Here is a 20,304-nt window from a genome sequence, read left to right as displayed (position 1 = left end):
CCCAGCCCCCTTTAATATCTTTTGATTACTTATTTTAATTTAGAGATAGGGCCTTGCTTAATTGCTGAGGCTGCCTTAGGCTCCCACAAGGCTGAGATTACAGAGGCACCAAGCCATGCTTCCTTTATCTACCTGTCACAGCTGGGTCACGTAGCCCTCACATTGTGTGTGTGTGTCTGTGTGTGTGAATTTGTTGTCATTGAGGTATTGGACACAGGCTGGGAAACATCACCTTGGGTATTCCCTTGCATTCTTGTTCAATTTCAATAAGCACTCCTCTTTTTCTCTCCTTTTTTGAGATGGGGGGGGGTCTCACTATGTTGGCCTCAAGTGATTCTCCCACTCTCTGGAATAGCTGGAACTGCAGACTTGCACTGTGACCAGCTCAACAGGAGTTGCTCTTTAAATAATTTTAATTACTTTGTCATAGATTCAAGAGTTTTCCATCCATATCAGCTCTTACTTCCCTACCTCCTTCAGAACACTGATTCACAGCTATATGAATCCATGACTCCTGAATTGCAATTCTTGAGACTCTAAACCAAGTTTTTTTTTAATATTTATTTTTTAGTTGTAGTTGGAGACACACTATTTTTATTTCACTTATTTATTTTTACATGGTGCTAAGGATGGAACCCAGGGTCTTGCATGTGCAAGGTGAGCGCTCTACCGCTGAGCTACAACCCCAGCCCTAAACCAAATTCTTTTAGTTTCTAAGTTTGCATTGGTTGACAAGAGAGAACACTGGGTGTCTCACTCTTAATTTATATTACTCCCTAATACTCACTAGAAATATTTCAGTCTAAATTTCCTCATTTATACATTAAGAATAATTATAGCTAAATAAAGGGCTATCGTGAGGATTATTTCAAAACAGTGCATGAGTCACATAGGTGACAGCTACAGTGGTGTGGTGTAAAGATACAATGTAAAAAGAAGACATATATATAGAGAGAGTATTGACTTAACATTCCAGCAGCCATCTTAAATGTCACCTTCCACTTAAGCTTTGCTTTCCTGTACTTCCTCTTACAGGAACTCCTCCCAACCCCATTAGTGACCTACCCCATGGTACCATAACCCTAAGCCAATCCCAGAAGGACATGACCCCTTTGCTCTGGAAAACCCCAAGGTGCCATCCACCTAAGCCAATCCCATGCTATTCCCACCCGCCTAGCTCTCACTTAAGCACCCCGAGCCTATCCCAAAGCGCCACAGCTATACCTCCAAGCCCCTACCCTACAAAAGCTGAGCACCCGAACATAACATCTCCGGGCCTCTCTCCTCTCTATAGACAAATAAACCTTTGTGTGGCTCTCTGCCTGGTCTCCTTCCTTCATTTCTCCGGATGATTGAGGTTTGCTTGTCTGCTTTCCTTGGTGCCCACGTTGGAGGATGAGTTCCAGGTTATGGAAGCAGTGATTTTAAATGACTATAAAAGAACATTAGGCTTATAAAATGTGTACTGAAAAAATCTATTAAAAATTCTAACACTTTGCTCTAGAGATTAAAAAGATAATCACACTGGTTTCTCATTTATTTCCCTGGTGACAATGGTCAAACATCATTTATATTTGGTTTTGATAGGTGTTCTTTGCCTCGAGGGTTAGTCCTTTCTAATTGTGTTTGTTTAGGTTAATAGAAAACTAATTTGCATTCCTTGAACTCCTACCATTCAAGGTGGGTAGGTGACTCAAGAATGCTTAACAGTAGGGGAGATCTGTTTGGGTTTTAGAAGGTGCTTGGAATAACCCAAAAATTAGGTAGTCCTTGGCAGAGCCGACTGTATAGGCATCTGATGACCTCCCACAGTTCTTGCATCTCTCTTCCAGTAAAAACACCCACAACAGGAAAGGAGGCTTGAGTCTCCCCTTCTAGCATCTTCTACGGCACTTCCCTTCATGATGCACTCCTAAAGGATGCTGTTTTATAGGGCTTCCCTCCACTCTCTAGAACTGTGAACCTGCTATTTTTAGAGCAGCTGTTACAGGATTCTTGCTGCAGATTGAGGGGGTGAAGAGTTGCTGGAGCTGTCGTCCCACCCATCTCACCCTGGAAGGCAAGAATGTGGCGGGGGAGGGAGCCGAGTGAAGAGGGGGGATTGTTATTTGGGGGGGTCTTGGTTAGACTATCTTACTCTGGTTGAGTTTCCCAGCCCTATTATAAAAAATTCAATCCCACAATTAAAGTATAAAAATATTCGTGTTTTTAAAGTTTCAAACAGGTTTGGTAAAATCAAACATAAGTCTCTTCATCAAATCTCACTTCATTCCCCAGAGATAACAACCTTTCAGAAGTTTGATATCCATGCCTTTTTATGTATTCTCTCTCTCTCTCTCTCTCTCTCTCTCTCTCTCTCTCTCTCACACACACACACACACACACACACACACACACACCACTCAATGAAGAAGCAATTAGTTGGGCATGATGCATGCGTGTAATCCCATCTACTTCAGAGGCTGGGGCAGGAGGATCACAAGTTCAGAGCCAGCATCAGCAATTCAATGAGGCTCCAAGAAACTTAGAAAGACCTATCTCAAAAATGAAAAATAAAAAGGGGTGGGGATATAGCTCAGTGGTTAAGTGCCCCTAGGTTCAATCACTGCATACCAAAAAAAAAAAAAAAAAAAAAAGCAATTAAATAAGAGCCTTCCCATTCCATGGAATACTACGGAATAGCCATACATGTCTTAATGAACTCCAGAATGTATTCATTCCCAGTAGGATGAATATGTTGCAGGAGAGAGATGTCTCCTGAAAAGGGTCCCAGGAGTTCCTGGGAAGAAGAGGAACTTGACTCAGGATCAGTGGTATTCTTGGCATATATGATGGAAAGAATTTCAGCACATCCCAGTCAAAGGCATAGACTGAGGTTTATTTAGGAAAATATATACATATTCGAGGGGGAAGGGGGCAGTCTCAAAAGACTGCTTTGGAGTAAGGACTCAAGGGAGAAGGTGAGGTGTTAACATTTACAGAGGGCTAGGCAGAGGTGGAGGCAGGGTGGAGCCACACGGTTTCCAGACAGTTTTCCTTGGCTTGCACATTTTCCTCTTTTTACAAGGGCATGGGCCAAGGGCACGTCACTTAAGTTCAAGACTACAGCTGTGCTTTGTGCATCTCAATGGCTTGTGGGCATTTCCCGTAAGATTCAATCTCTCTCTCTCTCTTTATCCTAAATCCCTGTCTCAGATATGCCATAATCTATTTGCTCGATTCACTTATTTTTCTTTTATTTAATCCCTCCCCCCCAGAACTGGAGATCAAACTCAGGACTTATTTTTATGCATATTAGGCAAGTGCTCTTCTATTACCCCACATCCCAGCCCTCTATTTACTACTGATAACCTCTTCATTTTTCTTTATTGAACCCTTGGCCTTGGGCATGCTAGGCAAGTGCTGCTCTACCAATGAGCAATATCCCCAGCCCTACTGATACCATTTCAATTCTTTACCAAAAAAAAAAAAAAAACTCCAATATTCTGGTATGCTTTTCAAGTCCCACATAAATATTTTTCTACTACAGGTAAATAAAAGTGGAATTACAGGTTCAAAGGGTACATGTTTTTAAAATTTAGTAGATCTTATCAAACTGTCTTTAAAAAGCTTTCACCCAAACTAAATAGTCTTTACCATTTGACATTCCCTTGAATTGTATTTGAGAGCATCCTCCTGCTCCCCAGCGATTCCTTATTTAAACTGGATTTAACTCTCTCTTCAAGTTTTGCCACATAGGCAAGGGGGAGAGAATTGGGGTTTCATTGTTTTAGTTTGCATTTATCTGATTACAGTGAAACAGAGAATAGTTTTAGTGTTTATTGGCTATTTACTTATTATTGTATATTCTTGTTCTTATTTTGTAGGGATATTTGTACTTTGTTCATGGATTTTCAAAAAGTTGATTTGCAGGGTCTCCTTATATGTCCTAGGTGTTAATCCTATCTTTTTGTCTTCCTTTTTTCTTCTTCTTTCCTGGTGCTAGGGATCAAACCCAGGGCCTTCTGCATGCCACGTAAGTGCTCTAACACTAAACTACATCCTATAGCTATCAGACAATGTGCAAAACAGTGTTCCCTGTTTCTTTTAAAATTTTAACTCTGATTATGGTTGCTTCCAGCAAGTTAAAAGTGATGCAATGATATCATCCACTTTATTAGGGATGCAATATTGCTCCGTAGTAGAGAGCTTGCCTAAATTGGCCAAAAAAAGAAAAGAAGTATACAAAGTACACCTCCACTTTATTAATTTTTTATATTGCCATTATTTTGGCTAACAACATATCAGAAGCTGAGAGAAAGTCCAAGAGGCTTTTAAATGCAAATTCTTCCATGTTGATATTTTCAGCAGATTTGGGAGGCAATTTCCTTCTCTAACTGGGATTGAAGAGCAGAGAGGATTTGAAAGATGAGGGATTAAGGAGCAGCATGGCACAGTAATGCAGAGATCTTTTAGTTTCTCTTACTTTGTTTGCTGCTGTACAAAACAGCAGACAGAACCATGTGCACACATGAACAAAAGTGAAAGCTGATATCCAAATATACAATACTTTGGGATTGTCTGTTATCAAATAAGAATCATATTATGTCTTATCTCTGCACAGGTTTTAAAAACAACTTTACTTTTAATGCTAGGTTAAACTTTAAAATAAAAACTTGATCCCTACAATTAAAATCTCAAGTGATACTAAATTAAAATTTGGTATATTTATTTCTCCTTTCTCTCGCATTAGGTATTGTGGGAGTACCTATCTAACATGATTTAGTGCATTTGAGGAACAAGATTGCTGTAGGACAAAAGAAAAAATAACGGAATATCATTTATTCATTCAGAAAATAATTATTAAATGCCTGGCAATATCTAGGGATATACAATGAGAAAGAAGATAGAAACCATCCCTGGTAGTGCATGCCTGTAATACCAGCACCTCCAAAGTCTGAGGCAGGAGGATCACAAGTTCATGGCCAGCCTCAGCAATTTATTGAGGCTCTAAGCGACTTAGTGAGACCCTGTCTCTAAATTAAAAAAAAAATAAAGGAGGGGGGTTGGAGATGTGACTCAGTGGTTAAAGTGCCCCTGGGTTCAATCCCTGGTAGGAGGAGGAGGAAGAGGAGGAGGAGGAGGAGGAGGAGGAGGAGGAGGAGGAGGAGGAGAAGGTAGAGGAGGAGGAGGAGGAAGTTGTTGTTGTTTGAAGACTTTGAGTTTTATCCAGAATAATTATTAAAAACATTTAACAACTGGCAATGCCACCAACCAACCAAAATAGACAGAAGCTGGTCAACCATATCAAGAGTATTGGCTGAACATTAGCCCTGATTATATCAATGTAGAAAAACTGTGCAAAACTAGGTCATTCTAAATAAGTCCCTTTATAAATTGTTGGAAACAAATGCAAAATTAATTTTAAATATAAATAGAACAGAAAAATTCAACTAGGTTTTTAAATTTTGAAATGTTTTCATTTCTTAATTTTTAGTACATTTTTTGACGGCGCGGGGGGGAATGTACAAGGGATTGAGCTCAGGGGCACTCACCACTAAGCCACATCTCCACCCTTATTTTGTATTTTATTTAGAGACAGGGTCTCACTGAGTTGCTTAGTGCCTCACAGCTACTGAGGCTGACTTTGAACTCACAATCCTCCCGGCTCAGCCTCTCGAGCAGCTAGGATTACAGGCTTGTGCCATCATGCCTGGCTTTTTGGTACATTTTTAACATAAAATTTTATTTATTTATTTTTGCTTATAGTTTTTTTATGTGTTCTTTTTAGTTATACATGAGAGGAGAGTATATTTTGACATATTTATACAAACACGGAGTACATCTTATTCTAATTAGGATCCCAGTCTTGTGGTTGTACATGATCTGAAGATTCACTATGGTGAAATTTTATTATTATTATTATTATTAAAAAATTTAGCTGCAGGTGGACACAATACCTTTATTTTACTTATTTATTTGTATGCGGTGCTGAGGATCAAACCCAGCACCTCACATGTGCTAGGGGAGAGTTCTACCACTGAGCCACAACCCCAGTCCCAAATTTTATTATTTTGAGAATTTTTTTACTATTATTTTGTGATCATAAGGTATAGGCTGAGTGTGGTGGTACACTCCTGCAATTCCAGCTACTTGGGAGGCTTAGGCAGGAGGATTGTGAGTTCAAAGCCAGCCTGGGCTATTTAGCAAGCCCCTGTCTTAAAATGAACAGGGTCGGGGTGAAGCTTGGTGACAGAGTTCCCCTGGATTCAATCCCCAGTACTGAAAGAAAAAAAATACCATAAGGTATAAAAGGCTATTCAATGAAACAAGTCATTTCCATCCTGTTCCGGATACAAAATTCTCCTCCCTGGAGAAAATTGATATTACCCCTTTTCATGTGCATCCTTACAGAGGATTACATTTTGTATACAATTTTAAAAATGTATGATTTTTTTAAAAACTTAAGTTAATAAATACACCTACACGGGGGTTTCCAGAACAATACAGAAAAGATCCAGAACTAGTACTTTCCATTAGTCTTTAGCCAAATGAACCTCAGAGTCTTGGTCTTTTAAAAATTTGAATATAAGTCACGTTCCATAGAATTCAGTATTTAAAGTATAAATTGGCTGATTTTTTAGTACATTCACAAGATCATGCAACCATCACCACTATCTAATCTCAGAGCATTTCATTCCCCAGAAAGAAACCCCGGGCCCATTACAGTCACTTTCCATGTCCTTCCTCCCTTATTCCTTGGAAACTGCTAATATCTCTTTCTGTCTCTGTATATTTGCCATTCTGAACATTTCATATAAATGGAATCACACCATATGTTGTCTCTGTTTGGCTTCTTTCACTCAGTAAAATGTTTACACAGTCCAGCATGCATCAGTGCTTCATTCCTTTTTTTTTTTAACCCTTACTTTTTAGTTTTGCTAAAATATATCTAAGATTTACCCCTTTAACCATTTACAAGAGTACAGTGCAGTGGGATTAGATATGCTGTTGTGCAACCAACGCCCTCTCCAGAACTTTTCATCATTCTAAACTCTGTGCCCCTTAAACACCAACTCCCCATCCCCTGATCACCTCTACTCCACTTTTGTTCTTGTGACTGGCTTATTTCACTTAGCACAATGTCTTCAACGTTCATCCAGTTGTGGTATGTGTCAGAATTTCCTTTTTTTTTATAGCTGAATAAATATTCCCATCATATGCTCACACCACATTTCATCTATTCATTCATCTGTTGATGGACATTTGGACCACTTACGCTTTATGACTGTACTGAATGTTGCTGCTGTGGACATTTTTGTGTGAGTTTTTGTATGACCACGTGTTTTCAATTCTCCTGGGTAGCAGAGAACATTTAGGTGGGACTGTAGAGGAATTTGACAAGTAACATCCATTGCCCAGATATATAGATCCTTTGATTACCACTCAGGGATGGACCATGACCATTGGGATTCTCAGTCTCCCCATTTGAGTAACAGATGAGAAAGTTCTCATTAGTGATGAAGGACATTTGTACCTTGGTAGGCAAGAGCCCGAGGTTGTTAGAGTTCACTTGTGAAGTTTCAGTGCAGGTGGAGGCTATAAAAGGATGTGGAGTGCTGAGTGAACTGTGCTGGTTACTAAGGACCATCCTCCTCTCAGGTCCAAACCCCAATGTCTATATTCTCCTTTGTGAGCACAGGAGGTTGGGGCTCTGCAGCCATATTTCTTCTTTGACAGCCAGCTGCCCACTAAGTGCTGCCTGTGGGGAGGCACTAGAGGGCAACTAAGGAAGAAGAGACACACTCCTCTCCATTTGCTTGCTGTTCCTGGGAGGATCATCCGGACTCTTTGCCCTGATGGCAGCAGTTGACTCTAGGGTCCAGGTGTTTTTTTTACCCCTGAACACTGCCATGCTCCCTCACACAAGCAGAAGCAGCTGGCTGTGATGTCAGCTACTCTATTCCTTAGAACTTTGGGCCGGAGGTCCTCCCTCTGAGCCCTGGGGGTATCAGTATGGCTGGTAGTACCCCAGCTCTATCACCATGGAAACTCAGTGCTCCCTTCTCAGGTTTTCCATTTTCTAATATTTGTTAAATCTATCCTTTCATTAAATTCTGTCTGTTAAAATAACATGATTCCTGTCTCCTGACTGAACCCTAGCTGTGAACACAGAAAGCACCCATCATGCTTCTCAGGAAATGAGCATGCACACGGCAGTAGGAAGTCCAGGCTGAATTCCTGGGGCTCTGTGATAAAGCCATAGACTGAGTATTTGTGTCCTTCAAATTGATATATTGACATCCTAAACTCCAGTGTGATGGGATTAGGGGGCAGGGGCCTTGGGGTGATTAGGTCATGAGGGTGGAGCCCTCATGAGTGGGATTAGTGCTCTTATAAAAGAGACCCCAGAGAGCTCTCTCCCCTTTTCTGCCACAGTAGGACACAGCGAGATGGCTGGCCTTGGAGAAGACTCACCAGACACTGAATCTGCCAGCACCCTGACCTTGGACTTCAAGCCCCAGAACTAAGAAAAATCAACATCTGTTGTTTACAAGGCACTCAGTCTATGGTTTTTATTATAGCAGCCTGAACAGACTACAGCAGATGATAATGCAGAAATAGCCATGTTTTAAATGCTTACCCATTTTCCAAGCAGAGCTTTTCTTTCTTCAAATACCTGCAATAGGTAAGAGAGAATTGGGTGACTTCATATATCATGGTTCAAAATATCCATTACAAGAACAGCATCATTGAAGGATCAGTAAATAAGTATTCACTACGTCGTCAACTCAGTATGAAGAATCCGGTGTCATTCCCGGAAGGGTACTTTACTTATTTTTAACATAGGCAATGTATTTCTCCATGTGAAATACATAAAAAAGAATGATTGTTCTTTAAGAGAAATAAGAAAAAAATGGAATTGTAAAGAGAAGTCAATTTTAGTTTTTGAAAGGAGATAAACAAACGGGGAAAAAAAGGAAAAATGGTGTTCCCCCTCCAAAACATATCAACACTAGTGGTGTGAGAATTTATAAAATTTATGAATGAGCAGATTTTATTTATTTATTTATTTATTTAGTTTTTAATATTCTTTGGTTGTCAATGAACCTTTATTTTTTATTTATTTATATGTGGTACTGAGACTCGAACCCAGTGCCTCATACATGCTAGGCAAGTGCTCTACCACTGAGCCACAACCCTAGCCCCTTGATTTTATATTTCAGTGTGTACACATATAAATGGGTGTCGCGGTACTTATTATGTTTGTAGGGTTAGTAATTTCTGGGTACCTCTGGGCTTGCGACTGTGTATTCAGCTGTAGAGGTTTATTTTTCCGTACGGTGTGGATAGAAACCATGCCTCCCTCCTTCATGTTGCCATCTCCAATGTGCAGTGCTGAATGCATTTGTTGAACTGAATGCATGTGGTTGTGAGGCTGGATATCCTTATGGATGTAGCAGTACAGTGGGACTGTATTTATATGTTGGTGTCTAGGTGTTTTTTTGAGCATCAGTGCATATGTGGATCTGAGCAAGTGAGGAGGGGAAGACTAATGTGGGTATGTTTGGCAGAGGAGGGGGTTTGAGAAGAGGAAGAGAAGTAATGAACATATGTGAATGTCTCTCTCCCTCCAACACATACACCCTCTGTCAGCTTTCAGAATCGGATGGATGTTTTCTCCTTCTCCTTGGCACTACCTAAATTCCAGCACTGCAAGAATGTCCCTGCTTGGAGAGGCGGCTCAGACCTATTTCTTCCCTTTTTATGGGGGAGGACGAGGAGCGGGTTTTATGGCTCCATAATGCTTTCCTTTCCTTTTTAGACTCTCAGACTCTGGTTGCCAGGAGCATATGAAACAGGAACTGAAATAACTGCTTCAACAACCGACTGGGGACCGTGGAATGCTGCTTTTGCTCCTGTCTGGGGTATCTCTACATCACAGGTAGACGCTTCACACATTAAGAAGAAGAAGATCCCTCCCCACAATAAACTGCCACCAGGACAAATAAGAGCAATAGACAAACTCAGATTTTCTAGATGAAAACAGAAGAGAAGCTATGGAACACAGGAGATTTTTAAAAATCTGGATTCCAGCACATCCTGAACTCTTCCAGATTGGTCACCTGTTGCCCAACCCAAGCCACCAGGGCGGCCAGCTTGCCAGCGAGCTCCCTCCCCAGGCCAGTGCATGCTGCACTGGTCTCCACAATTCTTGAACTTGCTCTCTGTGGGCTCTGATCCCAAGCCCACCAGAACCCCATTCTCCTGCATGCTCCACAGAGCCAGCCGGTGCAGGTTCCAGAGCAGACCCTAGACTAGCTAACTGAATAACCACAGAGAGCTTCAGAAGTCATAGCATTTCAGAGCTAAAAGAAATCCTAAAGCTCTTTTTGTTAGATTTCCTTATTTCAGAAAGGACAAGCTGAAGACCAAAGAGGTTATATTCATAGATGTTTTAAAAATCACTGGTTGTAAACTCTGTTCAACTCCCCTCTACACTTTGATCCCTCACTAGAACTTGGGTCTTCCCCATCCTGAATTCCAGCCCTCAATTCCCCATGAACTTGTGTCTGACAATGGGAAGAAGCGTAGGTTCTGAGCCACAACTGAGATTTGAAAAGGAGGTTGGGATGCATCCTCATGGTGTCCACCAATGTTGTGGCTCATAGGAAGCAGAGGACACTCACTGGGAGAGGCAGGATAGTCTACAAAAACGCAGCAGGGGGCTGGGGCTGGGGCTCAGTGGCAGAGCGCCTGCCCAGCACATGTGAGGCACTGGGTTAGATCCTGAACACCACATAAAAATAAATAAACGAAACAAAGGTACTGGGTCCATCTACAACTAACTTAAAAAGACAAGAAAGAGAAAAGAAAAAAAATAAATGCAGCAGGAAGGGAATGAGGTGGGAGTGGAAGTGTTACTCTGACTGAAGCAAAGGCACTGTATAAGTAGGGTCAGGGCAAACCCAGTCATTCAGGCGTCTACACCCAAGTCGAAACTGGTGGGTGTGAAGGGGTAGATGAGAAGCACCAGACTGGAAGTCAGGAGACCTCAGATCAGGTTCTGACATGACCTTTGACAAGGAAGATGATTTGGAGCTAACCATTTCACTGTCAGGTCCTTGGTAGGGGCTGATGGTCTTATGGTCCCCAATTTGGAGCGAATCCTCACTCCAAAGATTCGCAATCAGGTTCTTCATTTTGAAGAGCTGGAAGACAAAATGTCTATGCAAAATGGAAGTATTAAAATGGATCTTCCTTTCATGCAGAATGCTGCAGTCTGTTTATATCACAGTTTACCCAGAGCCTGCTGTTAAGTCAAAATCCCACGGTTGTTATTTTAGTCTGTTGACACTGCAATTACATATTTCACCATGTGACATCATTACAGTGTAGGAGGGAGATATTTCAGGGTTCCTAAATTATGGCTGATTGATGGCAACAAGGTGCCTTTTCTCACAAAACTGTTTTAACATGTAATGTACTACATGTATAAATCGTCTCTAAAAGAAATGTGGATTATGGGGCTGGGATTGGGGCTCAGTGATAGAGTGCTTGCCTAGCATGTTTGAGGCACTGGATTTGATCCTCAGCACTGCATAAAAATAAATAAGTATAAGTTTAAAATTTTTTTAATAAAAAAAATGACATTCCCTCTAAAATCTGGAACACATTCCCTCTAAAATCTGGAACAAGACAGGGATGCCCTCTATCACCACTTCTATTCAATATAGTCCTCGAAACACTGGCCAGAGCAATTAGACAGACAAAAGAAATTAAAGGCATAAAAATAGGAAAAGAAGAACTTAAATTATCACTATTTGCGGACGACATGATTCTATACCTAGAAGACCCAAAAGGGTCTACAAAGAAACTACTAGAATTAATAAATGAATTCAGCAAAGTGGCAGGATATAAAATCAACATGCATAAATCAAAGGCATTCCTGTATATCAGTGACAAAACTTCTGAAATGGAAATGAGGAAAAACACCCCACTCACAATATCCTCAAAAAAAAAAAAAATACTTAGGAATCAACCTAACAAAAGAGGTGAAAGACTTATACAATGAAAACTACAAAACCCTAAAGAGAGAAATAGAAGAAGATCTTAGAAGATGGAAAAATATACCCTGTTCATGGATAGGCAGAACTAACATCATCAAAATGGCGATATTACCAAAAGTTCTCTATAGGTTCAATGCAATGCCAATCAAAATCCCAATGACATTTCTTGTAGAAATAGATAAAGCAATCATGAAATTCATATGGAAAAATAAAAGACCCAGAATAGCAAAAGCAACTCTAAGCAGGAAGTGTGAATCAGGCGGTATAGAGATTTCAAATTATACTACAGAGCAATAGTAACAAAAACAGCATGGTACTGGTACCAAAACAGGCGGGTGGACCAATGGTACAGAATAGAGAACACAGAGACTAATCCACAAAGTTACAACTATCTTATATTTGATAAAGGGGCTAAAAGCATGCAATGGAGGAAGGATAGCATCTTCAACAAATGGTGCTGGGAAAACTGGAAATCCATATGCAACAAAATGAAACTGAATCCCTTTCTCTCACCATGCACAAAAGTTAACTCAAAATGGATCAAGGAGCTTGATATCAAATCAGAGACTCTGCGTCTGATAGAAGAAAAAGTTGGCTCTGATCTACAGACTGTGGGGTCGGGCTCCAAATTTCTTAATAGGACACCCATAGCACAAGAGTTAATAACAAGAATCAACAAATGGGACTTACTTAAACTAAAAAGTTTTTTTCTCAGCAAGAGAAACAATAAGAGAGGTAAATAGGGAGCCTACATCATGGGAACAAATTTTTACTCCTCACACTTCAGATAGAGCCCTAATATCCAGAGTATATAAAGAACTCAAAAAATTAAACAATAAAATAACAAATAACCCAATCAACAAATGGGCCAAGGACCTGAACAGACACTTCTCAGAGGAGGACATACAATCAATCAACAAGTACATGAAAAAATGCTCATCATCTCTAGCAGTCAGAGAAATGCAAATCAAAACCACCCTAAGATACCATCTCACTCCAGTGAGATTGACAGCCATTAGGAAGTCAAACAACAACAAGTGCTGGCGAGGATGTGGGGAAAAGGGTACACTTGTACATTGCTGGTGGGAATGCAAATTGGTGCGGCCAATTTGGAAAGCAGTATGGAGATTCCTTGGAAAGCTGGGAATGGAACCACCATTTGACCCAGCTATTCCCCTTCTTAGACTATTCCCTAAAGACCTTAAAAGAACGTGCTTTAGGGACACAGCTACAACAATGTTCATAGCAGCACAATTCACAATAGCTAGACTGTGGAACCAACCTAGATGCCCTTCAATAGATGAATGGATTAAAAAAAATGTGGCATTTATACACAATGGAGTATTACTCTGCACTAAAAAAATGACAAAAATCATGGAATTTGCAGGGAAATGGATGGCACTAGAGCAGATTATGCTAAGTGAAGCTAGCCAATCCCTAAAAAATAAATGCCAAATGTCTTCTTTGATATAAGGAGAGCAACTAAGAACAGAATAGAAAGGAAGAGCATGAGAAGATCACCACTAAACAGGGATGAGAGAGGGGAGGGAAAGACAGAGAGAAGGGAAATTGCATGGTAAAGGAAGGAGACCCTCATTGTTATACAAAATTACATATAAGAGGAAGTGAGGGGAAAGGGGAAAAAAACAAGAGAGAGAAATGAATTACAGTAGATGGGGTAGGGAGAGAAGACGGGAAGGGAGGGGAGGGGAGGGGAGGGAAGGGGAGGGGAGGGGGGATAGTAGAGGATAGGAAAGGCAGCAGAATACAACATACACTAGTATGGCAGTAGGTAAAAAAGTGGATGTGTAACCGATGTGAATCTGCATTATGTATATAGGGTAAAAATGGGAGTTCATAATCCGCTTGAATCAAATGTATGAAATATGATATGTCAAGAACTTTGTAATGTTTTGAACAACTAATTAAAAAAATTAAAAAAAGAAATGTGGATTAAAGAAAAGAAATGCAGATAAAGAAATAAATGTGGATCGCTTGTTTTTCTTTCTTTCAATGGTATATATTTAAGGTGTACATAGTGAAATGACTGCTAGGGCCAATCAAATCAACCCATTTGTCAGCATGTTACTTTTTGTCAGTAGTAAGGATCATTTTTAATGACGACATTGTTTGGCAAAGAGGTCCATACTTTTAAAGCATTCTTCCACTTAAAGTTCTCATGCTTGCATTACTTTGTAATCTACTGCTTTTTTGTTTTTTGAAGGCATCTAAATTTGAATTCAGTCTCTCTCTGCTTAAAGCCTGCTGTGAAGTTAAAATCCTGTGGCTCTTATTTCAGTCAGAGATAGTTATGTACTTCACATTGTACCACAGAATAGAAGACAAGACTCGAACAAAAACGAACTTGGATCTCACGATTACATTGATCTTTGGTGGCAATGTCCTGGTTTTGAAGTGTAGAAAACCCCTTGAAATCACTGTGTGGTTGCCGTTTGGCCACCGTGTCCTTGGACATCTATTTTTAATTCCTTTTACACAGTCGGAATGTTAGATATGAAAGGGACCGTGGAGGTCACCTGACCTAAACCATTCATTTTACAAAGGAGACAGAGTTCAGAAATGGTAGTGACTTTCTCAAGGCCTGCAGGAAATTATTGGGACAGCTGATCTGGAGCACATTTTCAGTTCCTAAAGTCATTGTTCTTTGTTTTATTTGTATTCATTTTAAAATTAAAATTTGAAACATAGTGCACCATAAAAGTAAACAAATGAAATCTGTTTCTTCTACAGACACCCCCCCTCCAGCCACCAATACCCTTCTAACTTTTTTGGGGAATCATAATCATATACAATTCCTTTTTTTTGGTATAATCATATATAAATCTTTTTTGGGCGGGGGTATTGGGGATGAACTAAGGGGCACCCAACCACTGAGTCATATCCCCAGCCTTATTTTGTATTTTATTTAGAGACAGGGTCTCAGTGGGTTGCTTAGCACCTCAATTTTGCTGAGGTTGGTTTTGAACCCATGATCCTCCTGCCTCAGCCTCCCAAGCTGCTGGGATTACAGGCATGCTCATCATATACAAATTCTATGTATGGTCTATGCACATTGATATACGTGTGTGTGTGTGTGTGTGTGTGTGTGTGTGTGTGTTACACTCATGCAAAGTTATCTTTTGTTTTTTTGTTGTTTTTTTTTTTGGTACTGGGGATTGAACCCAAGGACACTTTACCACACAACTATATCCCTAGAACTTTTTTTTTTTTTTTTTTTTTTTTTTGAGACAAGGTCTTATTAAGTTGGTGAGGGTCTTGCTAAATTGATGAGGCTGGCTTCAAACTTGTAATCCTTCTGCCTCAGCCTCCAGAGTCTTTGAAATTTACAGGCATGTGCCACTGCACTCAGCATGTGCAACAATTTTTAAAGGAAAAATTTTACTCAACACTAGAATCTACTTAAACCAAAATATAAGTTTTTGGGATAGGGTAGTTCTAAACAATAAAACAAATGTTTTCTCTAGAAATTATCAGTAAATGTGACAAAATCCATTAACAAACCGAGATAAGGCAATGTAAGACTTGCTGTGATGTAGTGATCCCCCCCCCCCCACTGAAGGATTTATTCCTGCACCTGCGGGGAGGCTGTTGATTGACAGCCATGAGCTTGAGAGAGCTGCCTTGCTGAGGTCAGGCCTTCTTGAGAGGAGGGAGCAGCTAACATCCACTCAATGGTCAGTGTGGAAGTGTGAAGGATTTGCTGGATTGTAAGATCACTCGGGTTTTATGATTTGAATGTAAGGTTTCTCCCAAAAGCTCACACGTGAGACACTGCAAGAAGGTTCAGAGGAGAAACGATTGGGTTGTGAGTATTTTTTTTTAAATATATATATATATATATATATATTTTTTTTTATATATATATATATATATATTTTTTAGTTTTCGGTGGACACAACATTGTTGTTTGTAGTGGTGCTGAGGATCGAACCCGGGCCGCACGCATGCCAGGTGAGCGCGCTACCGCTTGAGCCCTGGGTTGTGAGTCTTAACCCAATTAATGAATTAATCCCTCATAGGATTAATTGAAGTGGTAGGGTGTGGCTGCAGAAGGTGGGAATTGGGGCATAGTTATGGGGTATATATTTGTCTCTCTCTGCCTCCTGGTCACCATGATGTGAGCTGCTTCCCTCCACCACCCTTTCCCACCATGATATTCTGCCTCATCTAGAGCCTGGAGGAATGGAGCCAGCCTTCTATGGAATAAGACCTCTGAAACCGTGAGACCTCAAATAAACTTTTCCTCCTCTTTAGTTGTTCTGGTCAGATCCTTTAGTCACAGCAGTGAGAAAGCTGACTAAAACACTGGGGGACCAGGTGGCTTCAGGGTATACCATGGGGTCACAGAGGCCTTGTGGAGGTGCATTCCAGCCTACCTTCTTCCTTTGCCCCAAACCCCACATCTTTCTCTGCCTCCCTTCTCCTGCCCTGCAGGTGATCTTTAAATGTTCACCTCAGAATCTGCTTCCTGGGGTTGGGAGTATAGTTCAGTGGTAGAGCACTTCCCTAGCATTCTTTAGGCCCTGGATTCAATCCCTAAAGCCACAAGAAAAAACAACAACAAACCAAAAAACCATATCTCTAGTTACCCAACCTGTGAAAAGCACTCAGGTTTTTGTTTGTTTTGTTTTGTTGTAGAAAGACACAAAACCTTTACTTTATTTATTTTTGTGGTGCTGAAGATCACACCCAGTGCCTCATACATGCCAGGCAAGCGCTCTACCACTGAGCTATGTCCTCAGTCCCATTCAGGTATTTTTTGGCTATTAAATCAATTTCTTTTCCATGGCAGCTACATTGATCAAGACTCTTGATTTTTTCAGGAAAAATTTCTGGAAATCAGGGCATCCAACAAATTTGTATTTCAATTCAAGTCACTTTTTCACATGTGAGTAAAACCTTCACAATTCTATGGGAAAACAGATTTCAAAATTAAACACTGAAGTTTTGGGGGGAAAGCAGATAAGCTGTTATATAAACTGTCGGTGCACCAAGAGTGTTGCAAACAGGTGCTCAGTAAATAATTGTTACAGGGAAAGAAAAAATTTTCAACATTCTTGTTTGGTGTTCACGGCTATAGATAAAAGCAGGATCAATCTTTCTATCTCTGCCTTTCCTTTTGGTTCTCCTGCCTCCCTCCCTAACCCCCAATTTCCTTATCTTTTTCCTTTTTAGGCTCTCTTCATTTTATTTCTCACTATACCCATTCCTGCCCAGCTCTTCTATCTCTTAGAAATCGCTGGTGTTTCAAGTCAGAGGAGCAGAGAATACTGAGAGGCAGCTTTGCTGGAGGGATTAGCATATCTGTTAGGGTTAGAGAAGTAAAGGGCTGACTCTGGGCTAAGGAAGACGATGACAGAATCAGAAGAGGAGTCAATGAAAGGGGACCAGGAAGGATCTGCGCTGGCTCTATCTATTGTGCTCCAGGATCCTCCCAGGCACTGGAGACACAAGGGAGAACCTCAGCCTGATGCATTAGAGCTGAGGAGGAGTAGGATGGGTGGAGCCGGGAGGGTAGCTGAAGTTAGTCTATGAAGGGGTCTCAAGGATATGCATGGGGATTGGAAGTCACCCTTTTGAGTGGGGCCCATTTTCAGTTTCATGTAATAGGATTGGTATTCTAGGAAGATCATTCTGGGACCCCAACAGAAGATTGGTAGGTACGAACAGAGGTAGTAAAACCAGCTAGGGGATTACCCCTTGCAGTATGGCAAGGGGTCCCCGGGATCTGATCTGAGGATGTGGAGCTGGAGGTTCACAGGCGGATGAAGAAAAGGGCCTGAATGAGAAGTCAAGGAGGAAGATTCACAGGACTTGAAGATGAGCCAGATGTGGAGGCAAGGTGGTAGACACTTCTCCATGGGCCTCTGCTGCTCCTGAATGTCTGTCCCATGCCAAGAATGCAAAGCCCTGAGCACCTGCAAATCCAGGTTGGATTGCAGGAAGGCAACCCTGAGGGATGAGCAGGCTTGCTTATGCATACTATAACGCTCACCCACTGCATCACCCACTGCAACCGTGACATGCATCCGGGCCCTCTGCATCACCCCTGTGGGACGAGGTTGACCAAAAGAGCTAGGGGGAACATGTTGCTCATCCTGAGTGCTGTGCTGTGGGTAATGTTCTTTGTCTCTGGCCCGGGAATCTGTCTCTTTTACTGTGATATAGCAATGTCATCTGCTTCATAAGCAACAGGCTAATTTCTCAGCTTGTAAATTGGGGGAAAAACCAACTCCCAGACCCAACAGGGAGAAGGAAGATTTTTGATCTGAATAACATGATGTAAAGCGGTGTTCAGGAGGAGGAACTGATGTGTAGGAACAAGACAATGAGGTCAGTTTTATACAGGTTGATTGTATTTTACTGCTAACTATTCGGTCATAATTTATTTATTTTTCATTTTTTATTAGTGCATTTTAATTATACAGAATAATGGGTTTCCTTGTGGCATATCATACAGCATGTAATGTACTTTGACCATATCCAGCCCCCCATTACTCTCCTTTACCCCTCCCCCTCCTTATCCACTCTCATAATATTCTCCCTGCTATTTTCTTATTTTTAAATTTGTTATTTTTAGATATACAAAATAGTAGAGTATATTTTGATATATTATACATACATGGAGTATAATTTATTCTAATTAGGATCCCATTCTGTGGTTGTACATGATGTGGAGTTTCATGGTTGTATATTCATATATGAACATAGGAAAGTTATGTCTGATTCGTTCTACTGTCTGATGTGGTCCTTATGTATAGTGATTGCTATTAGGAGCTCACAGACCTACTGGTAACTTTCACTCCTCACCGAAGCAGGAATGGATACCCCCAGAGGGTGGCCAATCTCACACTCTAGCCACCCGCTGCAATGCTTGGTTTGGTGCATTTTACTAATTTCCCCAAAATGTATATGGGAAATATTCTTAGGATAACTGGAATAGTATGAGCAATAGGTCAAAATTTATGCATTTGGTACATTTCATATGCAGCATTACCCAGTAACCTCAACTCTAGCAAGAAAACCTCTTTAGGGGAACTCTTTGAAGACCACCCTCTCCTCTTCTCCTCCAGTTCTGGTTGTTCTAGAGGAGAACAGTGATGGAAGACAAAAGGCAACTGAGATGAGAGAGACCAGGAGTGACTTTGCAAGAAAGAACAAATCAAAGCCACTTTCTTCTTAAGCAAGGGACTCTGTGTCTATTGCCAGTTCTGTCCACATAGCAAAGCTTCAATAAATTTATAAAAAAAATTTTGAGGTTGAAGAGGGACTTTATTTTACTTGTTTATTTTTATGTGGTGCTTAAGGATTGAACCCAGTACCTCACATGTGCTAGGCAAGTGTTCTACCACTGAGCTACAGCCCCAGCCCTCAATAAATTTTTTATAGTAAATCCTTTGTTTGTCTTTACTTCATCCATCACACAATACTAAATAATTCCTATTTATACGTATATATTATAATATATCCAATATATAACACATAAATAAATTTACATATATCCATTATACACATATACCTATATATATATATATTATATGTAATATGTATTATACTAATGTATTATATATATTAGTGCTGGGGTTGAACCTAGGGGTACTTTACCACTGGTCTACATCCCCAGTTCTTTGTATTTTTTATTTTGAGACAGGGTCTTGCTACATTGTTGAGGCTGACCTTGAACTTGTGATCCTCTTGCCTCAGCCTTCTGAGTACATGGGATTACAGGATTATAGGTGTGATTGGGCCTGGCCCCTGTTTATATTATGATAACCAAAATTTTACTACCAGTTTTTTCTTTAAGACATGGATCCAACTGATGAAGATACTCTGGCCACTCACCTGGTTATTCAAAACCTGGTGGTTGAGGGGTGTCCAGGTACTCATCTTTATCTGCATTTTAGGACATTCTATGTTCTTCGGAGGTGCAAATGCCATCATGCAATAACTGAATATTCTTCCAAAAAGAAGACTATACCTGTTGGAATAAACAAAACACATAACCCTGACAATATTAAAAATACCAATGCCATGTAATTTTGGAATGATGGCAGAATAATGGATGGGAAGAGCACTCGCTGGGAGCATCTTAAACGTGAAGCACTTTACATGTATGCTCAGGGAAAGTTCAGGAGTTAGTAAGGTGGTAGGTTTTAGCTCATTTCACAGGAGAAGTCACACACAGACAGGTGACTTCACAGGGGAAGTCAAGGTGACACAGACAGTAAGTGCT

The 20,304-nt window shown here is 40.6% G+C and overlaps 1 protein-coding gene across 1 annotated transcript in view; it reads right to left on the bottom strand.

The window, feature by feature from the left end:
* The window catches only part of Fbxo16 (F-box protein 16), a 37,421-nt gene extending 17,409 nt beyond the window's left edge, over positions 1-20,012 (bottom strand). Inside the window, exons 1-2 of the mRNA XM_076852265.1 lie at positions 19,914-20,012; positions 8,624-8,659 (exon numbers count right to left, since the gene is read on the bottom strand). Coding sequence (XP_076708380.1) covers positions 8,624-8,659; positions 19,914-20,012 — 135 coding nt within the window. The remainder of the gene's footprint in view (positions 1-8,623; positions 8,660-19,913) is intronic.
* Positions 20,013-20,304: the final 292 nt, after the last annotated feature.

Source organism: Callospermophilus lateralis, chromosome 4 (assembly GCF_048772815.1).
Source record: "Callospermophilus lateralis isolate mCalLat2 chromosome 4, mCalLat2.hap1, whole genome shotgun sequence".
NCBI classification, from domain to species: Eukaryota; Metazoa; Chordata; class Mammalia; order Rodentia; family Sciuridae; genus Callospermophilus; species Callospermophilus lateralis.
Note: the sequence above shows the minus strand (reverse complement) of the source record. Positions and strands in the feature narration are given on the sequence as shown.